At 38.5% G+C, this 26,511-nt stretch overlaps 1 protein-coding gene across 4 annotated transcripts in view; it reads right to left on the bottom strand.

Moving 5' to 3' along the window:
• Cblb (Cbl proto-oncogene B) overlaps positions 1–26,511 on the bottom strand; it is a 180,490-nt gene that overhangs the window by 70,973 nt on the left and 83,006 nt on the right. For all 4 annotated transcript variants that reach the window (XM_075964244.1, XM_075964262.1, XM_075964271.1 and 1 more), the window contains exons 4-6: positions 23,340–23,486; positions 6,035–6,191; positions 727–848 (exon numbers count right to left, since the gene is read on the bottom strand). In XM_075964244.1, coding sequence (XP_075820359.1) covers positions 727–848; positions 6,035–6,191; positions 23,340–23,486 — 426 coding nt within the window. The remainder of the gene's footprint in view (positions 1–726; positions 849–6,034; positions 6,192–23,339; positions 23,487–26,511) is intronic.

Raw genomic sequence — 26,511 nt, 5'->3', positions numbered from 1 at the left:
GCCTAGCACATGTCTAGATGCCACACACAGGAACATACACTGAGCAGGGGAAAGAAAGATTTCTAGTCTTTTATTAGGCATAGTGAGGGGTGATTTCTTGACCCATGCCAGAAGAACTAATTAGACACCAGGACTCCAACAGTCACTCAGATTAGTCATCTGAAAAGCAAAACAAAAACTTTGAAGCTACAAAGAAGTGGATCATGCTAAATTGACAAGGGTATGGGATTGAATTGAAATAGAACAACAAACATATGCTTTTATGTACTTATTGTATAAATATATATTTATATGTATTTATACACTATTCTACATTTCATCATCAAAGTTATCTGAAACTATTTAAAATTGCCCTAAAATATTGCACTTGATTTTATCTTCAACACAATATTTGAATGTTCATTCAGTTTAAATCAGTTCAATGTACATCAGTTTAAAGTGGAATACTGTGTACATAACACAACTAACATGAAAATACCACACACTATGTTGAGAAGGAAAAGCAAGCATTACATACTTCTTAAATTTATTAACATCCCTTTCTAGTTAACAGCAACGCTAAAAGTCAATATACCATTTTAAGGACGCAATCAAAATGTACCCTTTTCGTCTGCCAGCTCCCCACGCCACCTTGCCCTTTAAGGCTATGGCCAATTTTCATAAGAATAAACCTGCAAGGAGCTTTCTCTTTAAGCACAACACCGAGGATTACTGCTAGAGTCTTACCTTCCAGGCTTGGCGCTGTACTTCTGCAGCCGTGCTTTGACTTCATCGTAAGTGAGAAATGCCATGTACCCCGGGTGTGTCACAGCTAAGAAATTCCAATTCCGTAAAATAGAGCCCCAGGGCTAAACACATAAATAAATGGAAAGGGATTACCCAAAAAATACACACCAATGACATTGTTTCACACACTTAGAGAAAGAAAAGTCTTTTCTATATTTTTAAGTAAATATGGTGTATGAGCCTTGGGTCAATCTTTGATAAATAACAGCAAAAACAGGCAATAGCTTATTTTGTTTTACTGAAAATTGTTTAAGCAAAAAAAAAAAGTTTCTTAGGAATAGAGAGGACAAAAGGAAAACAAGGTGTTCGTAACAGAGTATATCCCCAACAGAGAATTTATGATCACTACCAAATGGAATATGAGAGCAACTGGTCTTAGGCTTTGATCCCCAGGTGCCTTTCTGTACTCACTGCTTCACTTTGACTTCCCTGTAGCCCCACCTGAATATCCACCCCTTCCTCAAGGAGGCCCTATTAGGCTCTCCTACTTAGAGCTGTTATCTCTTGACAGAGTCCTCATCTTCCCCATCTGTTTCGTGCATGGCTGCTCCTTGCTCAGACACCTCATAAAATAGGAGACCACGTTAAGTGTTGTGGAAAAGGTTACACAAGAACCACAAGTCATGGAAGGCCAAGGAGCATTCCTGTGCAGCTCAGGCCTGGATCGCAGTCACTCCAGCACCATCAGATACATAGTAATCAAGTTGCCATAATTACATGTGTGCAGGGCTGCTTTAGAGGGGGCGGGTCTTTCCAAGGTAACAGGCTCCTGCCCCCACACTTGCTGTATCCTAGCTCTGCTATGGACCTGGCAAAGGTTTATGGTTTGAAAACAGGTTCAGAGAGAAGAAAACTTTTCACAAAAACATGTGTTTCATATCAATCTCTCTTAATCTAATTAGGTGTCTCTCCAGGTATCGTGGCACGAGAAAAAAGGCAGTGAGTAACAGGCAACTCTGCTGCAGGGTGTGGATGAATCATCCCTGCAATACTTTCAAGACCGAAGCTACATTTATTCCAAAGAATTGGCAGCATACTCCATCTGTTCTGCCAGATTCTTCACTCAAATCATCTATGTGGAAAAAAAAAAAAGGGGGTGTTTCAAGTCACCAACTTCAAGCTGCTGAAACTGGCATCTGAGACTTGATTACTGTAGGAGAGTTCGGGCTTTCATTTGTTTTGAAACTTGTTCTTGCTCTTCATTATAAAGCAAGTTTCAAATATATAAGGAAATATTCTGCAAGGACCAGGTGTCCTTTGCAGTGAGGATAACAAGAAAGAATGATTTAGTACTGAAGAGCTTTTTAGCCTTTTTGACTTAACAAGAAAGGTCTTTAGAGAATTTCCTCATCGCAGTGACACATCTAATTGGGTTAGAAAGGCAGACTGAGCACTCCAGCAATACAGACGCCGGCTCTGCACTTGAAAACTACGGCATGTTTTTAATTTTCTTCTAAAGGCTTGACTGAAATTGCATAAAACAATCCTTGGAAAAAGTATCAGCACATGTCAAAAGGCAACGGAGAAATTACTGCCGTGCTAGACATTTTGGTTCTCATTGCATTGCTTTGCTCCACCATCCGAGAAGGACAAGGCAAAAGGGAATATCAAACAAATACTGGCGCTGCTTCCATTAATGTCCACACCATTTCTTGAAATATGTTGTTTTAATCCAAAACTTTAATGAGAACCAATTAACAGATCAAAATACAATGAAAAAACAAGATGAAACTGAAGGCTAAAGTCATTCCCAGAGATATTAAGCCAGAGGGCCGGCTGCTTACTGCAGAAATATTTACGTGATAGGATGAGTCTGTGCTGATGTGAGTACAACCCAACCAGCACAGCCAGAACCCCACCCCTTCCCTGGATTAAAGAAAGCAAAACAAATACTTTGGTGAAAACAATTCTTTAACTAATTATTTTTATAACTCATTTGTCTAGAATTGAAGGAGATCTTTTTCCTCACAAAATTACTGGGAGGCTATTAACAACAGAATATACTGCAGTGAATTCAAGAGATGAACCAACACAGAAACTCTCTGGAAACCTCGCTATCACTAACGGCTTCCTTCCTCTTAGATGCTTCTCCATTCTATTACTACTAGATGTTCCACCATGAATAGGATATTCCTTCCATATTCCACCACCATGCTCCCACAGACACACTAATGTAGTGTTCTGTATTTCAAAGACACAGGCTTTTCCAGCATTAGGGAAATGGGGACAGAAACCTAGTTGCAGCTTTGGAAAGGGGGGAAAGATTCAGGTATACATTGCATGACTCTAATACCTTACTATCCCAGCCTCTCCCACTGACCTAAAAAGGGAAAATAGAAGGACAAAGGTCGAAAAGAAGAGGAAGTGGAGGAAGACCACACAGCACAGTCACTTCCTTCCCATACTCCCTGGCATTTATTAAGTTCCCTGTGAACTTAAGGATGAGAACAGAGGAAGGAAAGGTCTCCTGGTCCTGTCATTCCTGCACCTTTCTCCCCTTCAGCACTTGGCATATCTTCATTGCTTCTCAACAGCCATGCTGCTTTCTTTACTTGAGACCACAAACCCCAAGAGTACCTCATCCACTTTCAGATGAAATGGAAAACTCTAAGTCCCCAATAATACAGGACTGTAAGAATTATTTACTAGTGATCCACCATCATCAAGTTATAATAAAACAGATGCTTATACACTTAAAGCACTTAAAAACTTACATTTTTATAAAGGCAATAGAAATATTAAAAAGTTTTGGTAACAGTGAATTTTAAAATATTATCACTTAACTTTAATTGTATGGAAAAATTAAGGTCAATAAAAATTTTAAAAGGTCAATAAAAATATAAAACCAATTTCCTCATATTTGAAGCTACATGTGGTTGAACGTGGTTGAAGTATTTAAATAGTGAGTGCAGAAACCAGCGGTAATGAAGAATCTCAGAAATTAGAGGGCTAATCAGATTTGGTGAGCCACTGCCACAATTCACCGTTTTGAAACAATAATCAATAACCTGCCCAGGTGTCTGCTGTGGAATAATCCTTTCGCACACTTTGAAGATATTTTGCTCTCAATGATTTAATAGAGAGCCAACCAGCCAACAGCTAAACAAATGAGTTTAGGCCAGAGAGATAGACTGAGAGAATGCTAGGAAGAAGGAGGGCTGATTTGCCAGCCACATGCAGAGAAAGCAGAGATGAATATGCCTTGCTGATAAAAGGTAATACAACGTGGAAGAGCATAAATAAAAAATATGGGTCAGCTCCTGGCCAAGTATTTGTAATTAATGGTAAGTCTCTGTGTGGTTATTTGGGAGCTGGCTGGTGGGACAAACACCTATCTACAGCTGTCACGTTACCTGTGAAATTCCTTTCTTTCTCACACCTCCGTAAATACACACAGGATAATCAAACCTCAGAATATTAAGGCTACTTGGCTATCTTTTAAGAATAACTACATGTAAGACAATGTATGCACATGCTGAACAGCAGTGTGGGTAGAGTGGGGGAGCATATACCCAAAAAGAAGCTGCCTACATACCTTTAATATACAATGGAGGATTTAGAGCTCTTGATGCCCACTCTATAAAGTCACCCACAATTGTGTGTGTCTCTGTCTCTGAGAATCTCTCTCTCTCTCTCCCCACACACACACACGCGCGCACACACACACACCAAATAACTAAAACAGTAGAGAAAAACAGACTCTAAGGGGAAGCTATGTTTAACAGTGAAAATGATACAAGCTTTTCATCAGAAGGTAATGAATCAAAACTCTGATCCTTTAGACTCCTTGATTTCCATTACAAATGAAATCCTTGTTCACAAAAATGATCTTTACCACTGGAGCACTTTATGCTGTATATGATTAGTAACTGGGTAGCCTGATGCTTTTCTGAAAGTCTTCTTACAATCATTTAAAATTACAGGCTTTCATTATATTATCAAAATAATTTAAAAATAGGCTCACAACATATATACATCAAGAAAATGAAGCAACTAAAAATTTTTAAAAACAAACACATACTTTCTGCAGTATTTTATCAAATTTCTTATTCCACATAAAATGTAAAGCTATGATTTTTAAATTGTGATAAAGTAAAATCTACCCTAACTGTGCTCTTCGCCAGAGTCTGTTGTTCTCCTGATAACGAGTTATGTTAAGAAACCACATAAGCTTTCTGGTTAAACGAATCAGTCACCTAGACTTCGCAGCTAGAGCTAAATACACAAGTCATACAGCACGAGAAACAAGAGGTCCGTGTTATACTCTAATATTTTATTTACTAATATCACAGTCAGAACATACCATATTCCAGATTAAAATAATACTTTCAGAACACAAATAAGCTTCTTGTCTAGTCAGTCTTAGCACATTCACTACAATTATCACAAGCAGAATTGTAACATATCAAAGAATGATTTCATTCTGTAAGTGCTTGAATTAAATCCCATAGACCATATGCATTCCAGTGGCAAAGTCATATTCACAACACAAATTTCAATTTTTTGCATTGAGAGGAATTCAATTTGGATATATTTAAGAAGCAAAAAAAAATGACTGTTTCAGTATTATGCCACTTGCTTTTGAATATATAAAAATAATGATGAATGTTAAAAAGTAAAAATGATAAATAACAAGTTATCATTGGATAAAGAAAAACAAATTTTGATGAGAGTTTTGTAAATTAATATTGTTACAAATTTGTGACAGAATATTATACAGGCATTGAAAAATGTATTGATGAAGAATATTTGCTGGCATGGAAAACTTTGTTTCTTTGTTTCAACTTGTTCAAAGGGAAAAGCAATTTGTAAAGTGATATAAGACCCTGTACAATATAGATAAATCAGTGACCTATTTCTAGCTCTGCTGTTTATCTTCTGATCAAAAAATTGCCATTGCCAAATAGATGAGATGCACCTGGCCAACACCCACCTATAACGGCTTCAATCTATTAGCCACTGGGCTTAAAGATGAACAAAGGGAATATGTTAACAAGGGAATTTAAAACAATTCCTTTCCCTGAATCACTAAAACTAACAAGCAACCTACCAGGATCCATGACCTGATATTCCAAGCCTGTACCACAGGACTCACTCTAAACGTAGAGGAATGATCATTGGCTGCCATGACTGACGTTGTTACTCATATGTTTGTGTATTTCATATGCATGTGGAAAAAAAAAAGAAACAAACACAGAGCTCTGGAAGGAAGGACGGGATAGATGGATGAAGCAAGTATATATCTTACCTGAAATAACCTGGTAAAAATATCAAATTCAAAAACTGAGATGTAATCATTGCAAGTTAAGTCAATGGTTGATTTTAGAGCCATTGCTTCCAGGCCAGAGCTAATCTGATGAACCTCATGCAGGCATTGTCTGAAGACCTTCCATGGTACAATGGTTCTGTGTAAAGGAAAAAGATGACTCAATGAATCAGGTGTCAATAAGGATATAGCTTCCACTGAAAAAAAGAAGTAAACCATGACGTTATCAGTATCAGATTTGAGCCAGGTGGTAGTGGCACATGTCTTTAATCCAAGTTTGGGAGGCAGAGGAAGGCGGATCTCTGTGAGTTTAAGGCCATCCTGGTGTACAAAGTGAGTTCCAGAAAAGGACTCCAGTTCAGGACTGCTACAGGGAAACACGGTCTCAAACACACACACACACACACACACACACACACACACACACACACACACACACACAGACACTATTGCATTTGTATTAGAACAGTTGAAAATATTGCTCATTCAGGTTCCATTAAGTAAGTGTTCACTTGATTATTCCGCATTTGCTAAGCATCTAACAAGAATCTTTGTTTTTCATTCAGTTCATGGTTATGAAGATGTATCTCAAAGCATAACACATAGAGGGCAATCTGATCAAAGTGATAGGCATCATGATCTTCTTTTTGTATACTAAAAGCAGTTTAACTATTGACCAATCACCTACAACCTCTCAGATGCAGTTTGCAGAAGTGAAAAGCACATGTTCTCTGACCTTCCCTATGAATGCAACTGGAAGGCTTCTTTTATAAATCTTGTAGAAATTTGTTCACTCAATATCTACCAATTAATATATTTTATTATATATAATATAGCAAGTTTCAATACATAATATTTCAGAACTTTAGAGGACCCCTGAATGAATTAAGAAAAGACCTGTTTCTCTCATTCCTCAAACGTAGCAATTTCCACTACTCACCCATCCTCCTTTCCACCATGAAAATCTGTGACACCCATCATCTATCTGTTCCTTAGCAACCTTTTCTCCTTTCACAATGCCACACTCCTAGTCATGAATAGATGGAAGGAAGAAACTATTCACGTCTTAAACACTGATATTTCAGTATTCAAACAGGACACAAAAGCTATATGCATGCTCCAGAAAGATAGTGCATATTTAAATCTTGGGTTTTTCTTTACCATTGTCTCTAGAGAAAATAAGCAGAAATGAGATAAAATTTCTCTGGCCTCGCTCAATACCAATTTTCTCAATGAAGTTTAGCTATGACTTGAATATTTTGAATTATTATCATTATCTACAGCAGACAAATAATAGCATAGATTAAATTGTTTAATGGGCTTCCTGTCACAGAGAACCTAGAGCCTAAATTATTCTGTGATCTCGTTGGGTCCTAAGAATGAACAGTTTTGATGAGTTCCTAATTGGTGTTGACTCTCCTAGTTGCTCAAAGCCACTGATAGACCATATCTACCAAAATAGCAAAGCTGTTGGAGGCACTTAACTATGGAAGGGCCTACGACCACCTTCGGCCTTGGGAAACAAACACTTTGGAGGCAGGATTTATAACGCTAAGGGACACAGGTAGGGAAAATAGAAAACCCTTCTGATTGAACACTCAACAAGACCTGGGGGAAATACAGTGTGTAAGAAAGTACTATACAAGAAATGGCAAGACATGCCAGAAGACACTGGACTTGCAGGGAAGCATGGGCTTCGTGCAGATTAAAGAAGAAAGCTAAGACGCTTAATACCTCAAAAGACTTTTCTCTATGTTTGAGAAAAAACAGGAAACCACAGAGAACTGAAGGGAGACACCACATCAGATGCCATTTAAGAGAAACACACGTCAGACTCTGATTAAGGTTAACAAAATGTTGCTGCCTTAAAAGAACAAGGAAAAATTCTAGTAATATTGGGAAGCTATTGACTTATAGGAGTGTATGGATACCATTAGGCCAGCTGCATGGCAGCGACAATGGAAGTCTGCCCAAGAGGCGCCTAATCATTTTCCAAATTAAAGCTTCCAGTACTGACCAGACACAAAGACAAAACTCATACATAATAAGCAGAGGGCAAACGTTGGTGAAAGGACTTCTAATTTCAGAATGATACAGATAGATCTTTTTTTTTAAGTACCATGATACTTTACTTAAAAAGCATAAGTTGTATGAATAAAGTGGCTGAATAGAAAACTTCATTCTTTTGTGTGTGTAAAGTATAAAAGTCCAAACAAAATGGCTCTGATAATCATTTTAATATGTTACCCTAAAATTATCACTATCTGATACCTAAAATCCATATAGATTCTAACCTATTTTGAATATTTCATGATTTTTCAGAGAAAAAATATAAAATATAGCTACTTTTAAGATTTTGATGCAACATACAACTTCAGAGCAATAATTTCAACATAAAAAGACACATTTTCATAGAAGCTGTGTAATGAGATTTTATCATAATTCATTTATGATAAACCCTAAGGCTCCAAGTACATATTTATTGGAACCTTCTTTAAAGTTGGTAATGAAGGCTAGGAAAGTAGAGCATTATTTGGCTGGTTTATCACAAAGAATCATTACTATAAGTATTCCTCCACTTCTGTGGGCTCAGCAGAGACCAAGTCTAAGGGATGGGAGAAAAAAAAAATGGAACAGAATGGGAAGAACAGAAATAGAGTACAAAGTTTCCTTAAGAGCAAGAAAAGAAGACTGTGGCTTCAAATTTTTGGCGCCCTGGGCTTCTTGACAAAGGCAAGCATCAATGGCCATAAGATGAAGCCAGTGGGAGAAAATATTGATGACAAAATGTTTCACTGAAAAATGCAAACTTGTGTGTTTTGACAATGACCGGAGGCAAAGAGAGAGAAGAGAAACAAAGGAACAGAGCGGCATAAATGGGCCAACTTGAGTTTCAGTGTCTCACAACACTACAGAAAATTTAATCTCCATTTGCCACTTATCATTAATCATAAATCTCATTAGCTACAGGCAAATACCGTAAAAATATACTGGAATAATTATTTTCATTTTATTACATGTTTTTTCTGTGTTTATGCATGGGAGCACGACTTCATGTGTGTGTGTGTGTGTGTGTGTGTGTGTGTGTGTATTGCCAGAATTAGTTCTCTCCTTCCACAATATTGGTCATGGGGCTAAAGTTCAGGTGATCAGATTGGCATTAAGTGCCTTTGTCTTCAGTGCCATATTTCCAGACCAAACACAAGTGATGTTTAATACACAAGACAAGTTGAAAGACCAGTGGGTACCAAGACAACTGCTTCCACAGTATGACCTCAGCACCTTTAGAACCTTAGTAAGGATAAGTACAGTGATTCCTTCACAGCTTACCATTGCTCATATGCAATACAGAAATCTCTTACAAAAGTAGCAAGTTGTCCCATATAATGCCTCAGAGAAAACAACATGCTAAACAAGGCCATGATACCATGCTGTTTAGATATTATCTTAATCTGTACAGAAAGAATAAACATTATTGGAGAAAGAATAAGGAAATGAGGTCAATTAGACACAAGAAGACAAAATGGAAAGGGGGTCAGTGGGTCAGCAACTGAGAGGTGACTCAGCCAGTCTAACGTGAAAGCCTTGAAATTTTAAGATATGAAAGATGGATGTTAGGAAATCAGTCCAGAAAAAAAGGAAAGCAAAACATTTTCATGAAACGTCTAGTTCATTCAAGGCTCTATGTTTTACGTGCAGCACTTGGAGGGAAATTTCACATAACAAAGGTGTGACCATGAACAAGGGCAATGGTGTCTGGAAACAGGAAATAGCAGACATATGTGGTAAGAGAATTTACACAGCATTTCTGGAGGGCAAACTGGTAACAAGGTTCAAAGCTGTGCAGCATGAGAGTCTACTTCCATGAGATTCTGTCTAAGAAACACTAAAAAAGCACTTAGCAGGTAGTGTAAAGTCTCACCTACCTGTCTCATTAAGGCAGTGCTACGTGTAACAGCACCAAACAAAAAGCAAATATACTCATGTTTAATGACAGAAAGACTGTATTACAGCAACTGGAATTGCACAGAATGATATTTATCATGTAAATATATTCACGGCACATTATTATATAAACTAGTTTTTATCTAATTACTGGCATTAAGGGTTTAATGTTAAACATTTTCATCATTTCTCGAAATAGCATTACAAACCGGGACTAGAATCTAAAACTCTAAGATTCTGTATGACGTAATGGTATCTGAAAATATGAAACACTTGGGAGTGGGGAGCTAACAGAAGAAGAGCAAGGTCAATGCACATGTAGAATCAGAAATAGCAACGTCCTAAGGAGATATATAACCTTCCAGTGGGCTGGCAGACTCAGTATTATGAGGTTGTCACTTCTCCTTAAATTGATCTATAGATTCAATAACCTCAGTCAAAACTCCACAGGGCATTGCTGCAGTAGAAACAAACAGATTCGAAACCTCACAGCAAACTATTAATAACCAATATTAAATAGAATAATTTTTAAAAGAACACAAGCAAGCTTATGTCCTTCACATTAACACAGTGGCAATGAGACACAGATAGACAAACAGAGATGGAAAAACTGCTGTTTTAGGAGCCAAAAACCAAAACCAAAACAAAACAAAACAAAAAAAAAACCAAACCCACAAGGCATTTTTTTATATAAGGTCAAATATTTGTAAAATACATTTTTTAAGATACGTTTTTATGAAGGCTGGTGGATAAAAGTAGGTAAGGAACTAAATCTTGAACACCAGACACTAGTATTCTTTTAGAAAATCAACTTGAGGTATTTAAACCTAACAATGAAACGGAGTTTTCTTAGAAGAGACACAGAAAGATATCTGCACACATTTGGAGTAAGCAAAAAATTTAAACTGAGCCAAAGATTTTTTTTTTTTTTTTTGGTTTTTCGAGGCAGGGTTTCTCTGTAGCTTTGGTGCCTGTCCCGGAACTAGCTCTTGTAAACCAGGCTGGCCTCAAACTCCCAGAGATCCGCCTGCCTCTGCCTCCCAAGTGCTGGGAATAAAGGTGTGCGCCACCACCGCCTGGCTTGAGCCAAAGATTTTAAAGCATAAAGTAAGCAATGAATGGAGGAGGGGCTGTTTATGAGCAGACGCTATAAACAAAATTAAAAGGAAACAACATATGAAGATACAATGATAGGCTCAACTTCATTGGATATCAGAGCAAAGAAAATCTAAGTATGATTAAAGTCCACTCTCCCACGTTGAGAGCCATTAGAAAGTGCTGAAGGGGTGTGGAGCAAGGTGGAGCAGGACATGGCCAGAACTGACAACGAGAGCTTCAAGGAATGCTGGGGAGCCTACTAAAGATGAAGGCCTGAACTCAAATACAACCATCAGAAATGCATAAATCCTTTGAAGAGGTGGATAGAACAGTTCTTAATTGACAGTCATTCAGATACCACACACAATATAATAAATACTTACATAACGGAACAAGAAAAATAAATTAAACACTGCTGCACCCAAGAATAGGGGAATTCCATGAGCACAACAAAGAGATAAGCCAACATCATTAACAAGGAATACAAGACACGCTGTTTAACTCTTAGTGACTCCATCATACTACAAAGTGAGACTTGGGTGGGAGGGTGTTTAACTTTAACTGCATGGGACTTGCTGCAAGCAAGGGCTCTGACCAACAGAGGATCAGGTGACATGCTGATACCTTCTTCAGAATGTTTTTATATTGGTGCGTTCATTTCACGAAACTTCATTACCTGACATTATGTATGCCATGAACATTAAACTTGAATTATTTAAGTTAATTTCTTGCATTAAAGTCACCACTAAATATCAAAAGAGAGCATGAGAATAGATAATACAGGCTTTTAATAATAAATCAAGACTTTTACTGCTTGTTAGTTTTCATGTGGTGACAGTTGTTTGGAAAGTTGATTCTAGTCCATCCATATGTAATGTCATTTGGGCTTTGAAGATAATCTGTCCTATCTGCATTAACCCATTTCTTATTTTAAAGTTTTCGCTGGACTTTGCAGCATAACTTTGCAGCAAAATCACCTTACCAAACAGATCTTCAGTGTCAGCACTTCTAAAGTGAAGGCTCGCTTTGTACAGAATGTAACAGGGTATTCAGAAGATGTCTGCTGGTTTGATTTTATTTTTTTCATTATGGATGCAGAGCATTAGGACTCTGATCCCTAGGCCTGCTGACATTCTTGTAAATAGTTATTACTTAAATCCAATCTTTTTCGTAATGACTACATTTCTTGAAGGATATGAAAATAGATTCTTATCGGGCTATCTTTGCTCTGCTGCTCCATCAATAAGCGAAAACCAATTGTTTCCCAGCAGGGCAGAAAGAGCACATCAGCATCACTGATAGATGCCTCAAGACCACTCACACTTCACAGGCTATAACCATGGTAACTAGAGGCGTTCATACTTAGATCTAACTACCTCTCAACTTGCACAGAGAAAGTCACAGACACCACTTGTGATAGGCATTCTTCCTAGACAAAGCCTGTGACACTTTGCTGTAGCATAGACAAGCATTTCTTGATGGACTGGACAATTACCCCGTTTCTAGTCTGAGATCTACATTCAGAGATCTACATTTGCAGAAATAAGGAAATTCTATCTTTATATTTCCCTTGACTTTCACAATAACATTATTTATGGAATTTCTGCTTGCATAGCTTAACCCACTCTTGCTCTTTATTCTGGGGAGGACTTTTTCCTTTATTATTAAAAAGTCTCTTTCAATGACCTTCTGGACATTTTGACTCTCAGAATCACACATGACCTGCTCCATTCTGCAATGCAGCTGCTTGCTGACCTCGATGGTTGAACCTGTCTGTTTCCTTAGACCCTAAGGTATAAGGCATGATTCTCTGTCTTCCTCTTCTTCAGTTCCCTCTTCCTGGCAGCTGCTGGAATTTTCAGTTTGCCTGCTCTATTGTTTTTCTTTCAGATGCTAATAAAATGGTCATAACACTTTCAGGTTCATTTTTCAGTCGTTTTTATTAACCAGAAGAATAAGAACTCACTAAAGGGAACCCTAAATCACCACAGTAACACTCATATTTATTTTTTGACTTTGGAAGTATGTTTATTGGTAGAAAGGAATAGGAGGAGAAACTGAAAAAAACACCACTTATAAAAATGCATTAAAATTCCTGATATAATTTTTCCATTTTCTTCATGGACCACAGAACAGCAGACTCTTTTCTTAAAGCTGTGGGCTTTTGTTCACATCTTCCTAAAGCACAACTGGTCTTCATTATATTTCCTCAGAAAGTTCATTAACATTTGGAAGGTGCACGGGATACAACTGTTCATGTTCAAAGCAAGCTGCCTTTGATCGGCTATGGTCAGATTAAGCAAAACCAAAAAAAATATACACATTAAAAGTAGAAAATAATTCCACAGAAGTTTGTGGAATGCTTTAAAATGATCTTCCTTTCAACAATAAGGTCAGTGTCAAAAACACGCAAAAAAAGTCAATAATAAAACAAAACTCCTCTTAAATCTCTCAATACTGGCCAATTAAGTCAGTTAGCAATGAGTGAAGCCTTAGAAGTCTAAGCATAAAAGCAAACCAAATAAGCACCCAACAATATTCTAAGACCTTTACTGGAGAAACTACACATACTGAGCATATTTAGGTATACCATCAGGTACTTCTACTTTAAGATAAGGTCTCATTAAGTAGTTGAGGTTGGACATTAACTGTCTCTATACCCAGGCATGCCCTTAGTTTGTGATTCTCCAACCTTACTCTTTTGAGGAGCTAGGATTCTAGGCCTGAAGCACAGCTTAGGCTTCATATTTTGCAGATACTGAAAAGTAACAGAAAGAAGGGCAAAGCTAGAACTAAACAAGAAAAAGTTATGTCGTGGAATGTTAGTTTAAAATGTGTTACATTTATTGATGCTGTGGAATGTTTGTCTAATGATGCAAAGACATCTAGACAGGAGAAAGAAATAGGCAGGGTCGCCAGGCAGAGAGAGTAAACAGGAGAAATGTATATTCGAAAAAAGAAGAGAGAAGAGCAAGTAAAGGAGAAGAAGAGGAAGATTCCAGGGGCTAATCAGATAGACACACAGTCAGCTGAAGAGTAAGGAGGAAAGTATGTCTTGGGTATATTCCCAAGAGTGGTATTACCCAAGAGATGCCCTATCATATGACAAAAGCATTTGTTCAACTATGTTCATAGCAGCCTTATTTGTAATAGCCAGAACCTGGAAACAACCTAGATGCCCTTCAATGGAAGAATGGATGAAGAAAGTGTGGAATATATACATATTAGAGTACTACTCAGCGGTAAAAAACAATGACTTTGTGAATTTTGCATGCAAATGGATGGAAATAGAAAACACTATCTTGAGTGAGGTATCCCAGACCCAAAAAGATGAACATGGGATGTACTCACTCATAATTGGTTTCTAGCCATAAATAAAGGACATTGAACATATAATTTGTGATTCTAGAGAAGCTAAATAAGAAGGTGAACCCAAAGAAAACATATAGTCATCCGCCTGGATATGGGAAGTAGACAAGATTGCAGGGCAAAACCTGGGAACTTGGGGGTGAGGTGGCATGGGGCTAAGGGGAAATGGGGTGAGAATCATGAGAAGGGGCGAATGGGGGGAGCTTGGGGGAATGGGATGGTTGGGATAAAGGAAAGGTGGACACGGGAGCAGAGAAATATATATCCTAATTAAGGGAGCCATCTTAGGGTTGGCAAGAAACTTCAATCTAGAGGGGCTCGCAGGTGTCCAGGGAGATGTCCCCAGCTAGTACCTTGAGCAACTGAGGAGAGGGAACCTGAAATGACCCTATCCTATAGCCATACTGATGAATATCTTGCATATCACATTAGAACCTTCATCTGGCGATGGATCGAGACAGAGACAGCGACCAAATTGGAGTACCGGACTGAGCTCTTAAGATCCAAATGAGGAGCAGAAGGAGGGAGAACATGAGCAAGGAAGTCAGGACCACGAGGGGCGCACCCACTGTGACAGTGGAACTGATCTATTGGGAGCTCACCAAGGCCAGTGGGACTGGGACTGAATAAGCATGGGATGAAACCGGACTTTCTGAACGTGGCGGACAATGAAGGCTGATGAGAAGCCAAGGACAATGGCACTAGGTTTCGATCCTAATACATGAACTGGCTTTGTGGGAGCCTAGCCTGTTTGGATGCTCACCTTCCTGGTCCTGGATAGAAGTGGGAGGACCTTGGACTTCCTGCAGGGCAGGGAATCTGGACTGCTCTTCATTCTCGAGAGGGAGGGGGATGGAGTAGGGGGGAGGGGCAGAGGGGTAGGGGAGTAGGGAGAGGGGGCGATGTGTGCTAGGAGGTGGAGGGAAATGGGAAACGGGGAGGAGACAAGAAAATTTTTTTTTGCAACAACTAAAAAACATAAAATAAACAAAAAAAAGAAGGAAAGTATGATATATAGAATAAAGAAAGGTAAACAGCCCAGAGGCAAGAAAGTAGTTACAGACAGGATCATGTAAGTTAGAAAGCTGGCTAGAAATAAACCTATTATTTAGAATCTGGGTGGGGGCCCACAAAGAGTAAAAAGGAAAAGAAAAGAAAAGAGAAAATACTACAGTTACTTACTATTCTTCACAGTAATAATCAACATTAGAGATAGAAAATGAATATTTAGAAGCCAGCAATGAATATTTAGCAGTCAGTAATATATTTCCATACGCTGACTGTGAAAAAAAATCAATTACTTTGCTATAAAATTGAATAGCTTTCCTACCAGCCAAAAGTGATTCTAAGGTGTTGCAGAGGCTGGGATGCTGCTCAGCTTCCAAGCTCCTAGGAAATTAGTTGCCAGTTCCATGGATGCTGGCAGAAGTCTCCAAGTTTCTGGGTCAACACAAAAGATGTGTTTTACTCATAGCAATGCAATGATGAAAGCATCAGCTGTGTCTTGTATGTGTTCCCTGAGCCTTAATTCTCTCTGTGAGGATGCCAAGTGCTACCCACACACAGTGGGGCTCTTAGTTATGTAGAGTCTGGAATTAAATAAAAAACACCCAGATTCTTTATAATGGGCAATAAACACAACTCTCCAGTTCTCCAGTCATCTGGAGACAGAGAGAGAGAGAGAGAGAGAGAGAGAGAGAGAGAGAGAGAGAGAGAGAGAGAGAGAGACAGAGAGACAGAGAGAGACAGTGAGAGACAGAGAGAGACAGAGAGAGACAGAGAGAGACAGAGAGAGACAGAGAAAGAGAGGAAGGTGCAAGATGAGAAAGGAAGCAGAAGGGAGACATGCGGGAATAGAAAGAACAGCAGGAGAGAAGAGAGAAGTGGGAAACAAGAGAGGGCAAGGAGGCAAAGCTGAGCAAAATTACAATGGGCATGTATGAAGATGTTACAACAAGCTTTATTTTCTATACTTAAATAAAATGCATGTGTAGGTGGCAATCATAGACACTAGAGGGTATACACATATGATCCTTTCCAGGATGTGAAGAATATATCAACGCTATTCTTGTATTGTATATATCCTTTTATTTGTGTTATGCATGTGGTGAACACACATATCAGTATAGTAAGGGATATGTACAATTTATATATCCATAAAAATGGAAAACATCGAGTAATATCCCATACTAGAAAAGTAGTATTAAGTTGGTAATGAAGAATACAATTAAGATTTGAAGATCATTGCTAAAATTTCTTAACCACACCATACACTATGATCCACCTAGCACATAAACTGAACTTTAAACATACCAATGGCTTTCAGTTTTTCTTAGGGACACAAATGACAGAGCTTTAGAAGTGTGGCTTTGCATAAGAAAAATAAAAAAAAAGTGCAAAGAAAGCAACAGGTAGAGCTTTCAAAATACAGTACAGTGAAGGTGAGAGCCAGCAGCATTGAGCATGCTCAGTCTTGAACCAAGCAAGTCCTCGCTGGAGCAGAATTCAGGTTCCCTTGTCTGAATTCCACAGTCACCAAGAATGTTCTGAATATTATGCAGTTCAGGTGATCATTGGTCAATAATGCCACAACATCCTCTGCCCGACAATGGCCTGAATCACTGGGACATAATAAAATCATTATCCTGTTTGGCTGAATTTATAAGTTTAGCAAATCTGGATCTACTCTTAAATAAGTTCTTTTTAAAAAATAAGATTATGCTTAATGACACTTATTTTAAAGAATAAAGAAAAATGAAGAGAAGACAATGTATTTACAAAATGCTGAATTTCCTATAATCATTTCTTTTGAACTAACCGACACCACAGTAAGTCAGTCCCACTACTGTATCCCCAGGAAGAGGCTGGGTAGATACTCTATTAATAAATGTACATTCTCTACAATATGCTTTCTCCTTGGAGGCCAATGTTCCTCTCATGCTTCAGTCCATGGCCACTGGTAAATTAGCTTATTTACTACTCATAGTAAGTAGGCAATTTCTAATGATAAAATAACAACTTTAAGCATTTATCATTTTATATCCTGTATCCCAAATTGAACAAACACTGCTTATCGTTAGTAAGTTACAATTTTGTATTTTTGAATTTTAGACAATGAGTTCAACAGTAGCAAAAAAAATCCTTTAATTTGTATTTAAGCTTCATTATTTTGTTGACATAAAATACTATGATTTGTTTAGATAGACAATAATAGGAGCTGACTCAAAAAATTATTTTTGCGTTTATATTTCAGTTTTTGGGTAATATTTTTCCTAGTGAACCTGTTGTATAGTTTCATTGTAAAAGTGCCCAGTTTTAACTGTGTACTCCCTCTATTAATTAAAGAGAACTAGGTTGTCTTTTCTATAACGGGAAACAGATCTAGTTAATAGCCTAGAGAACATATATATTACTCAATGGAGAAGAAAAGAAATAAGTTTTTCTTGTTTCTTATTAAGAGTGAAAAGTAAATACGGAAAACCAAAGAAAGTCCATACCGCTTTCCTGGGAAATCAAAGGCAGAGGCAATAAACCCAGCTATAAAAAGGTCATTTTTCCCCAGAGCAAGCAAGATCATTTATCTTTAACTCACTTTTACAAAGGGATACACATAATCTTAGAACAATTCAATTTTCACTTCTAATTCTTTTTGGTTTGCTTTAGATTGCCAGATGTGGAAGTTCCATCAAAGTCAAAGTTTAACTATACTAATTCTAAAACTAGCAAATATATATATGGTATTTGAAGTAAGATCAAAGAAAAAATTGTTTAATTACTTCACAATATAGTTGGCTGATTATGCGCCAGACAATATTATGCTCTTATTGGCAGTTTCTAATCTGTTAAATTTTCACAGCAGCACCAGACAACAGATATTGTCCCGACCTCATGTCTACACTAGACAAGAGGAAAGGGATGCATGGACCGTCTAAGGAGTGTCCCCGGGGACAAAGCGAGGAAGTGCTGCAGTCAGAGCCCACAGGAACTAGAGGACCTCATATCTACACTGCATTCCTCCCCTGAGGAAACAAGCTGTTTGGCTTTCTCTCGTACAGGTTACGGGGCCATACAATCCTTTGCTCCCCATCTGTGAATTAAACGTACAATGTTCATAAAAGCTTAAATGACACACTCTGCTGAGGCATCTACAGGGACTCCATGAAGCTCAGAAACTAAGCTTCATGAAAGGATGATAATTATCCACATGATTAGATAAAATAGTAAAAACAGTACATGCACACAGTCTGCTAATGAGTATCAGTGACCACACATTCTGAGATAATACACCAAGGCACTCAAAAACAAAGTTAATGGAGTCCCTGTCTTCAAGTGGACTGTCTAGTCTCTCAGAAATGTCTTGACTGGGAAATAGGAACATATCACTGTTCTTTGTAAACTAGAAGAATGAATGGGAACCTGGGTACCAACAAGGATGTGGAAAAACAACTTTAGATAAAGTCTGTCAGGAAAGTCTCCGAAGCGCTCGGACACACTATGGGTGACTAGTCACCCAGGCAGTGGTAGGGAAATTAGCAGAGTGAAGCGTGAAAAGAGAGAAGTGTGGAGGGGAAATACTGGTAAACTGTGGGATAGATGTTTCTTTGCAGTTGATCTGGGGTGGGGGCTCAGAGTGGGTGAAGTAAGGAGAGCATGGAGGAAGGAACGAGAAAGAGAGATCACCTAAGGTTTCCTAAAAGCTGCAGTTTGGGGTGTTAGCCTTGATCTCAGACCCAGTATTTCTAAAGCAGTTCTGGCCAATGTTTGGAGTGATTGCTTCTGCTTCCCACAGATCTCACTGGTCTCAGAAGCTGTTACGGAAGACAGACTGTAACAGCAAGCCAGGGGAAGTCGAAACTTCAGCATAACAACTGGTAATGGACACAGTGAGAGAAAGAACACCCAAGAGAAGTGAAAGACTTCGTGCTGCATAATAATTTGCTTGGGAACCTTTGGTGAAATGTTAATGGCTAGTGGCCCTGCTTAGAAAAACAGTTTCCCCGGTGTGTGAGCACTTTAGCCAGTGTCCTCTTCTCTCTGACCCTCTCACTCTCTCTCCCCCTCCCTCCCCTGCCCTCTCACCTGCCTTCTTCCCCTCTCTGCCGACTTTCCTAGGCATTTATGCACTTGTGTGAGTTGGGAGACTGTGCCAGACTGAAAATGCTTCTGGATTACCAGCATGGGTCCACCCCGCCCCCGGATTATAAAGATTATTCCAGAATATGAAGATTTGGTCTGACTGTCTCATTTTGTAACTTATATTGATACATTTATTCAATAACGTTACTTTCCTACATGTTTCTATTACCACCTGGTGAATAGAATAAGGAAGTAAAGACAACACTAAACTTTTAAAATACTAAATGGATTTGCATAAAGATTTGAGTATGCAGGATTTTCTATTCCTTTTGTCATGCCCATTTTGTCTTACTGAGACTCTGGCAGACAGGGCCTATTGGCTGCTCTGCTGAGCCCCCAGACAGAGAGTAGGCATACAGTACTGAAAGCCATTTTTCTATTCCTGTTTTCATAAGGTCTGAAATGAAATTAATGTGTGAGTATCATGAAGTCTTATGAAGAATGGATTGTTTTTTATTTTAATTTATTCTTAAAGTTTTGTTAAAGATGACTTTATCCCTTCACAGAAGGAAACCATAACAACAGTCTTTAAGAATAAAATCACAAAATTTTAATCTGACTGATTGTAGAAACAACCTCTTATTATAGGTCTTTTTTTTTTAACAGTGCTATTCTGAAGTGTAATGTCACCACTTAGATTAAATGAAACTGTTTTCTTATATCATCACTGTAAAGGATAAATGACAGGGATTCTTTAAGATGAGAACCAAGTAAATGTGAGCTATTTGGAACATGATGAAGAGAAAGAATTCAGTCCATGGAAGTCACACTATTCACACAGTTTCATGAACTCGAAAGACACAGGGAACCACAGAACAACAGCCAACTGAGAATGAGGAATGGCTTTAGTCCACTTTTATTCTCCAATCAGTTCGGGAAGCACCTTGGAATTGTATGCTCATCCTAAAAGCAAAGGTGTCAAAGGCCATTTTCAGCCTGTCGACGTCACAGACTCAGTGGACGGAGGGAGGACTGTGGGCAGGGACAGCACTTAGACTGTAGCTGAAGTGATTTCCTGACGGAACAGTTCTAAACAATAGCAGCCCCTTGGCGCCTGTGGCTAAACAAAGGAGACACAAGGTGTCTAAAATTCATAATTCACCATGCTGTGTGGTGTCAGCAAAGTAAATATGACTCTTCAAAAACATGGGCACAGTTGTCATTTCTTAGGAACCTCCTAACAAAGTGCTGTACAACAAAGCAGAATTGTCAGTTTTCAAACTGAATTTCCGTGAACAACTTGTTCTATACATTTTCAGAAGCTTTAAGAGAAAAATTATTTTGAAAGTCACCACGTGTGCCCTGGGCTCTCAGTGCTAACACGGGAGCTGCAATGCCGGCGCTCTTCCAGAACTCGCCTCGCTGCTGTGCGCCACTCATCCATATTTCATGAGGATGCTCTCCGCTCCTGCGGTTCACATTAGCAGTGAGGATGACACTATTAATCCCTCAATGGTAAATGGACGGAGAAATGTTATGAAGAGCCTGATTTCTACAACACAGTGTTCATGCCACTGGAATTAAATGGTATATTCTCCTTTCATTTCAATATAGGAAGTGAACAACAGGATTTTTTGAAGTCAAACCAAGAATGGTGGCACACACCTATCATCCCGGCATGTGGAAAGCAGCCTAAGGAAGACCTTAGGTTTTAGGTTAGCCTAAGACACATGGTAAGACCTTTCTCAAGCACCAAACCAAAATATATTTTTGGAACCAGAATGTTCTATGCCTGTTAAAATCGCTGCTCTGTGTATGTACACTCTAGTCGTGGTAGTAGCTACAGAAACCAACCTTTTCATGACAGAAAGGAAAGGACAAAGCATAAGCCAATGCGACAGTCACCATTCTGAGAGCACTGAGCAGCTCAAAGCATAGCCCACACATTACCTGTCTAACTCCACAATTCATGGAACAGACAGGCACAGCTACCCAGTTTTCAAACACTCATCAATGTGGAAGCCATCAGGCGTCCTCTCCCCTGGGTAGTGTGCCTCTTCCAGCAAGAGCATCAGAAGGTGCTCTTTTTAAAGGAAACCTTAGGAAGTCACGGAAGTCACTTGTCTCCCGTTGTTCACTTCTGAGGGATGATCCCCAAAGTTTACCAAGTGTTACATAAATTATGATGAATTCTCACATTCAACCCCAACATTAACCTGCTCATGGACATGTATATCTGAGTAAGAAGTGTTTATGGTCTTCACTTGGCAGCTCTGAGATGCGCCTGGTCACACAGCTTTTGTTTAAACCTAATGGGCTTTTGTGAACAATACACAGAAAGGATCGCTGGGTGAAATAGAAGGCTCTTGCACCTCATTTTTAAAGATCCTTTCTAAGTCTAACATATATCTCCTCTAAAAAGAGGTCTGTAGTTGGTTTGTTGTTTCTTTTATTATTTTTTTAATTCTTGGGGACCGCTACTTCACTTCATTCCCAAGTAAATACACAGAGACATACTCTAACTTATTAATGCCTAGCCTTTGTTTGGTTTCTTTCTAGCCAGCTTTTCTAACTTAAATCATCTCATTTCTCTTTACCTATGCTTTGCCTCTGGGCTGTTTGCCTTTCTTTATTCTATATACCTTTCTTTCCTTCTTATTCCTGCTCTGGCTGTGTGGCTGAGGTGATGGCCCCTGGAGTCCTCCTCGCCTCCTTTTCTTGCTCCCCCGCCTCCTTTTCCCTGGATTTCTATTTATTCTCTCTGCTTGCCAGCACTGCCTTTTCTCTCTTCTGCCTAGTTATTGGACATTCATCTCTTTCTTAGACCAGTTAGGTGTTTGAAGTAGGCAAAATAACACAGCTTTACCGTGCTTAACGAATGAATGCAACATAAAAGAATGTAACATCTTTGAATCATTAGATATTCCACAGCACAAACAAACGTAACACAACTAATATCCCTCTTTTTTGCATGTATATGATATATGTATATGCGCATGTCTGTACATGTGTGTGTACAAGTTTGTATCTGTAGATGCATATGTGTTTATTCATACATGAGGAGGCCTGAGATAAACTGAGTACGTCTTTTTCAATCACTCTCCACATTACATGCGAGGCAGGGTCTCTCACATTATCCTGGGCTCACCAGCTTAGTTAATCTAGCTTGTCAGTTGCTTTAGGAACCCCATCTCCATGTTCAGCATGCTGGTGTTGCGGGTGGGCTGCCATGCCCATCATTAGTTATGTGGATACTGGGAGCTCAAGCTGTATTCCCCTGCCTACACAATAAGCACTTTTCCCTGTGCTATTTCCGCAGTCCTATTTATGCTTTTTAAGGTGAATATTCCTATGTACCATATATATATATATATATATATATATATATATATATATATATATCTCCTAGATAGGTATTAAATGATAAGAAATTATACACATGAATTATTTTATATGTGTCTGCTTCTCAGAGCTAACTGACACAATAAGTTCTTTCAGAATACAAATTCTGTCTAATCTGACATTGACTCTAACAACAAAAATTACATGTCTCATTACTAACACATTTGTTGACTACAACAGGAACAATTATCATTCTAAGGTTATCAAGGTTTGGGGGCCACAGCTCAGTGGGAAAACACTCAAGCAGCACACACAAGGTCTTAACTCAAACCCTCAGCACTGAAGGAAAAAGAAGAGAATTAAATCCTATCAAAATTACCGAATGCTTCCTCTGTATAGTCAAGAAATAAGCTGACAACACAGAAAACCAGGTTGATGGGTCTACACTCTGACTTACTTGTCTCCAAAGAACTTCTTCCAGAACTCAGCAGCATCTGCTTTTGTGATCCGGAAGTTATCTCCCTGGAACTGGCCATTGGGAAAGATTGCCTTAATTTCTGCCAGCATGTGACTGAAGATCAGGGACAATTTAGTGAGATTCCGTCTGTACAAGGGAAGAATGAAGAGAGGTAAATATATGCATGTAACCTTTAATGGGAATCTATATTAATTCAAGTAAATTCAGTATACATCAAGCAGAGTCTTAGGAGTTAGTCATGAACCTAAAAGTAGGTTGATCTCAACGTGAGAATCCATCTAAAATAATGTTCGCTACACACATTCCTAACCAATTAAGATTTTATCTTTTATCCATGTATTTATTTAACTGAAAAAGAGAAAAGAAAATGATGTAATTTTATTCATTAGGCTTACAGTTTAATGAGAAGGACAAACCTGTGGAAAGCATAATTAAATATAAAGGTTAGACACAAATGGCAGGGTGCTCTTCCTACCTAGGAACATAGGGGAAATCTGCCATGAGAGAGTGCAGGAAGACATATATTTTCACAGCTCACGACTGTCCCACGGTAGAAAAGAGAATGGCAGAGGAGAGAGAAGGGGCTAGAAGCATTAGGAGCACAGCTTTTCAGAGTATGGCTACCATTTGGCTCACAGGGGCACAGCAGAGGGAAAGACGACGTGACGGGAAATGGGATGGGAGAACATTTACTTATAATTGCCCTGAAGAGAGAGCCAAGCCAATGAGCCAAAGTGTCTCTGACTTCACTGTTCTCTTCTACTTCCGAATGAGATGTCTCTAAGATGGGGTTTGAAACAGATATTGCCAGAATTTCCTGGGTCATTCGAGCATGTGTCCTTCATTACGATAACTACAATATGAGAAGAGGAGCCAAAACAGATTGGATGAAATGTCTCAAAAGGATAAAATGGCAACAGGATAAGAAATGGATGGCCAAGATAGAAAGGAAATGTGGGGATCCTCCCTTCTAATTCCCATGCTTCTAGGGATTCCAACATGATTTAAAATATATTTTATAGGGAAAGACAGCACTATCACCTCAATTACTCTTCTTTCTTAAGTCTTTGATGTAAACTATGTTGAAAGGCCTGATCTACCAGTGCTACATAACGAAGAAGCAACTGAAACACAAAAGGTTAAACAAACTTATTTAAAACTGAGTTGTCAATTGACTTTACATTCTTTTTAGCTCACAGTCACCAGACAGAACTCAACCAACACACACACATACACGAGCACATGCATGAGAAACTGATTTCTAAATTTTAACTTAGTTTAACATAATTCTTAATTTTAACTTCTTTCTAAGCTGAGAGGAGTGTGCTGATGTGTATAGGGGGCTTGGACAGGGGCAAGTGCCTCAAGAAAACAAACAACATCAAGTATAGAGAGCAATTCAACTCACAATAAGTAAAACCTTATATTTCAACAATAACTTTGTCAATAAAAATCATGCTACTCGCCGGGCGTTGGTGGCGCACGCCTTTAATCCCAGCACTCGGGAGGCAGAGGCAGGTGGATCTCTGTGAGTTTGAGGCCAGCCTGGTCTACAAGAGCTAGTTCCAGGGCAGGAACCAAAAGCTACGGAGAAACCCTGTCTCGAAAATCCAAAAAAAAAAAAAAATCATGCTACTCCTCCCATTTTTCTTCTGGAATCTGTACTGAATGACAACAGGAAAACAAGAACACAAAAAACAATAAAAACAACAACAAAACATGCTTAGAAGACATTGTGTAATATGTACCCATGGGTGCTTTGCTTCCTAAGACACTATTAAAGATACATATGATGAACAGAGAAACACACAGTAGGTACTGGAGAAAGGGCTGAGTAGATTAGAGGGAACAATAAGGCATGAACTGTGTTGTCATAATGTCTTTATCCTTAAGCAAAGCACCAAATAGTCTCGTAAGACACACTATCTGTGAAACTTCATTTCTAAGGAGTCAGAAGTTGGCAATCTCAGATTCACTATCACTGTACAGAACTCTTCATTATCTGGAACACATCTGCAGGGCTGCTTAACAAAACCTGATCCAAGTGCGAGCTTGCTCTCGGTCGAACCATTACGACTGACCTGGCTGTCTCATGATTGCCCATCCATCCAGATTAAAATGATGGTGGGTGTTAAGACATGCATTCTAGGAGATGAAAAGCAAACTGTTCCACTCTAAAAGCAACAAAGTGTGCTCAACCTCAACTGTAAAAGACCTTCAAGACCCATGCTTAGAGAAAACATAAAGTCACTTAGAAAACCTGCAATGAATTAAGTCTTATTATTAGGTGAGAGGGTTAGTTTTCCACCAAACTCCCAATTGACACATAAGAAAGAAAAAGAATAAATGAATATGGTAGCAATTAAGATAAACCAACTGTTCGTTATTTTCTAAAATGCTTGCCTCCATCCCCTTGTGTCTTTGTTCTTTAATCACTCCCAAATGTTTGTAAGTTTTCCTTGCTAGGTATAAGTCAGAGGCATAAAGTCAGTGATTACTAATCTTGGGTATTTGAACCACAGGAGATGAAAGAGGACAGAAAGAATTAACTTGTTCAATGGCTATATAGACATTCAACTTTAAAACATAAACAGGAACATTTTATAATTTATAACCTAGAGGCTCTAACAGTACATACATAAATAATTCCTTATTTTTTTGTTTGGGTGGTTCCTTTTTTAAAAAACCTACAATGGGTCACTAAAGTTTTAACAGGCTTGTTTTAAATGACCTGAGAAAATTATATATGTATAATGTGTGTGTGTGTGTGTGTGTGCGCGTGCACGTGTGTGTGTCCGTCCTGTATTTTTAAAAGAAAATCCAACTCGTGTTGTTAAAAGTATTTGGAGTCATCAGTCTCATGTTATCTTAATTTTCATAAAGTCCAGAAAATAGATTTTATTATATTTACACACACACACACACACACACACACACACACACACACACACACACAAACTCTACAAAAATGTAAATGACCAATCTGGGAACTCATTGCCAAAAACACTGATTTGTGAAGGCTATAATTCAATACAGTTAATTAAATCTTCTATCTATTACCATTTACAATTATTGTTATAGTAATCAGGCTGTGGCATTCCTGAATTTTTTCTATGTAGTACATGTATTATGTAATTCCCCACCATACTCT

The sequence above is a fragment of the Microtus pennsylvanicus genome, chromosome 1 (genome assembly GCF_037038515.1).
Source record: "Microtus pennsylvanicus isolate mMicPen1 chromosome 1, mMicPen1.hap1, whole genome shotgun sequence".
NCBI lineage: Eukaryota > Metazoa > Chordata > Mammalia > Rodentia > Cricetidae > Microtus > Microtus pennsylvanicus.
The sequence above is the reverse complement of the archived record's forward strand: the minus strand, read 5'-3'. Positions and strand labels throughout refer to the sequence as shown.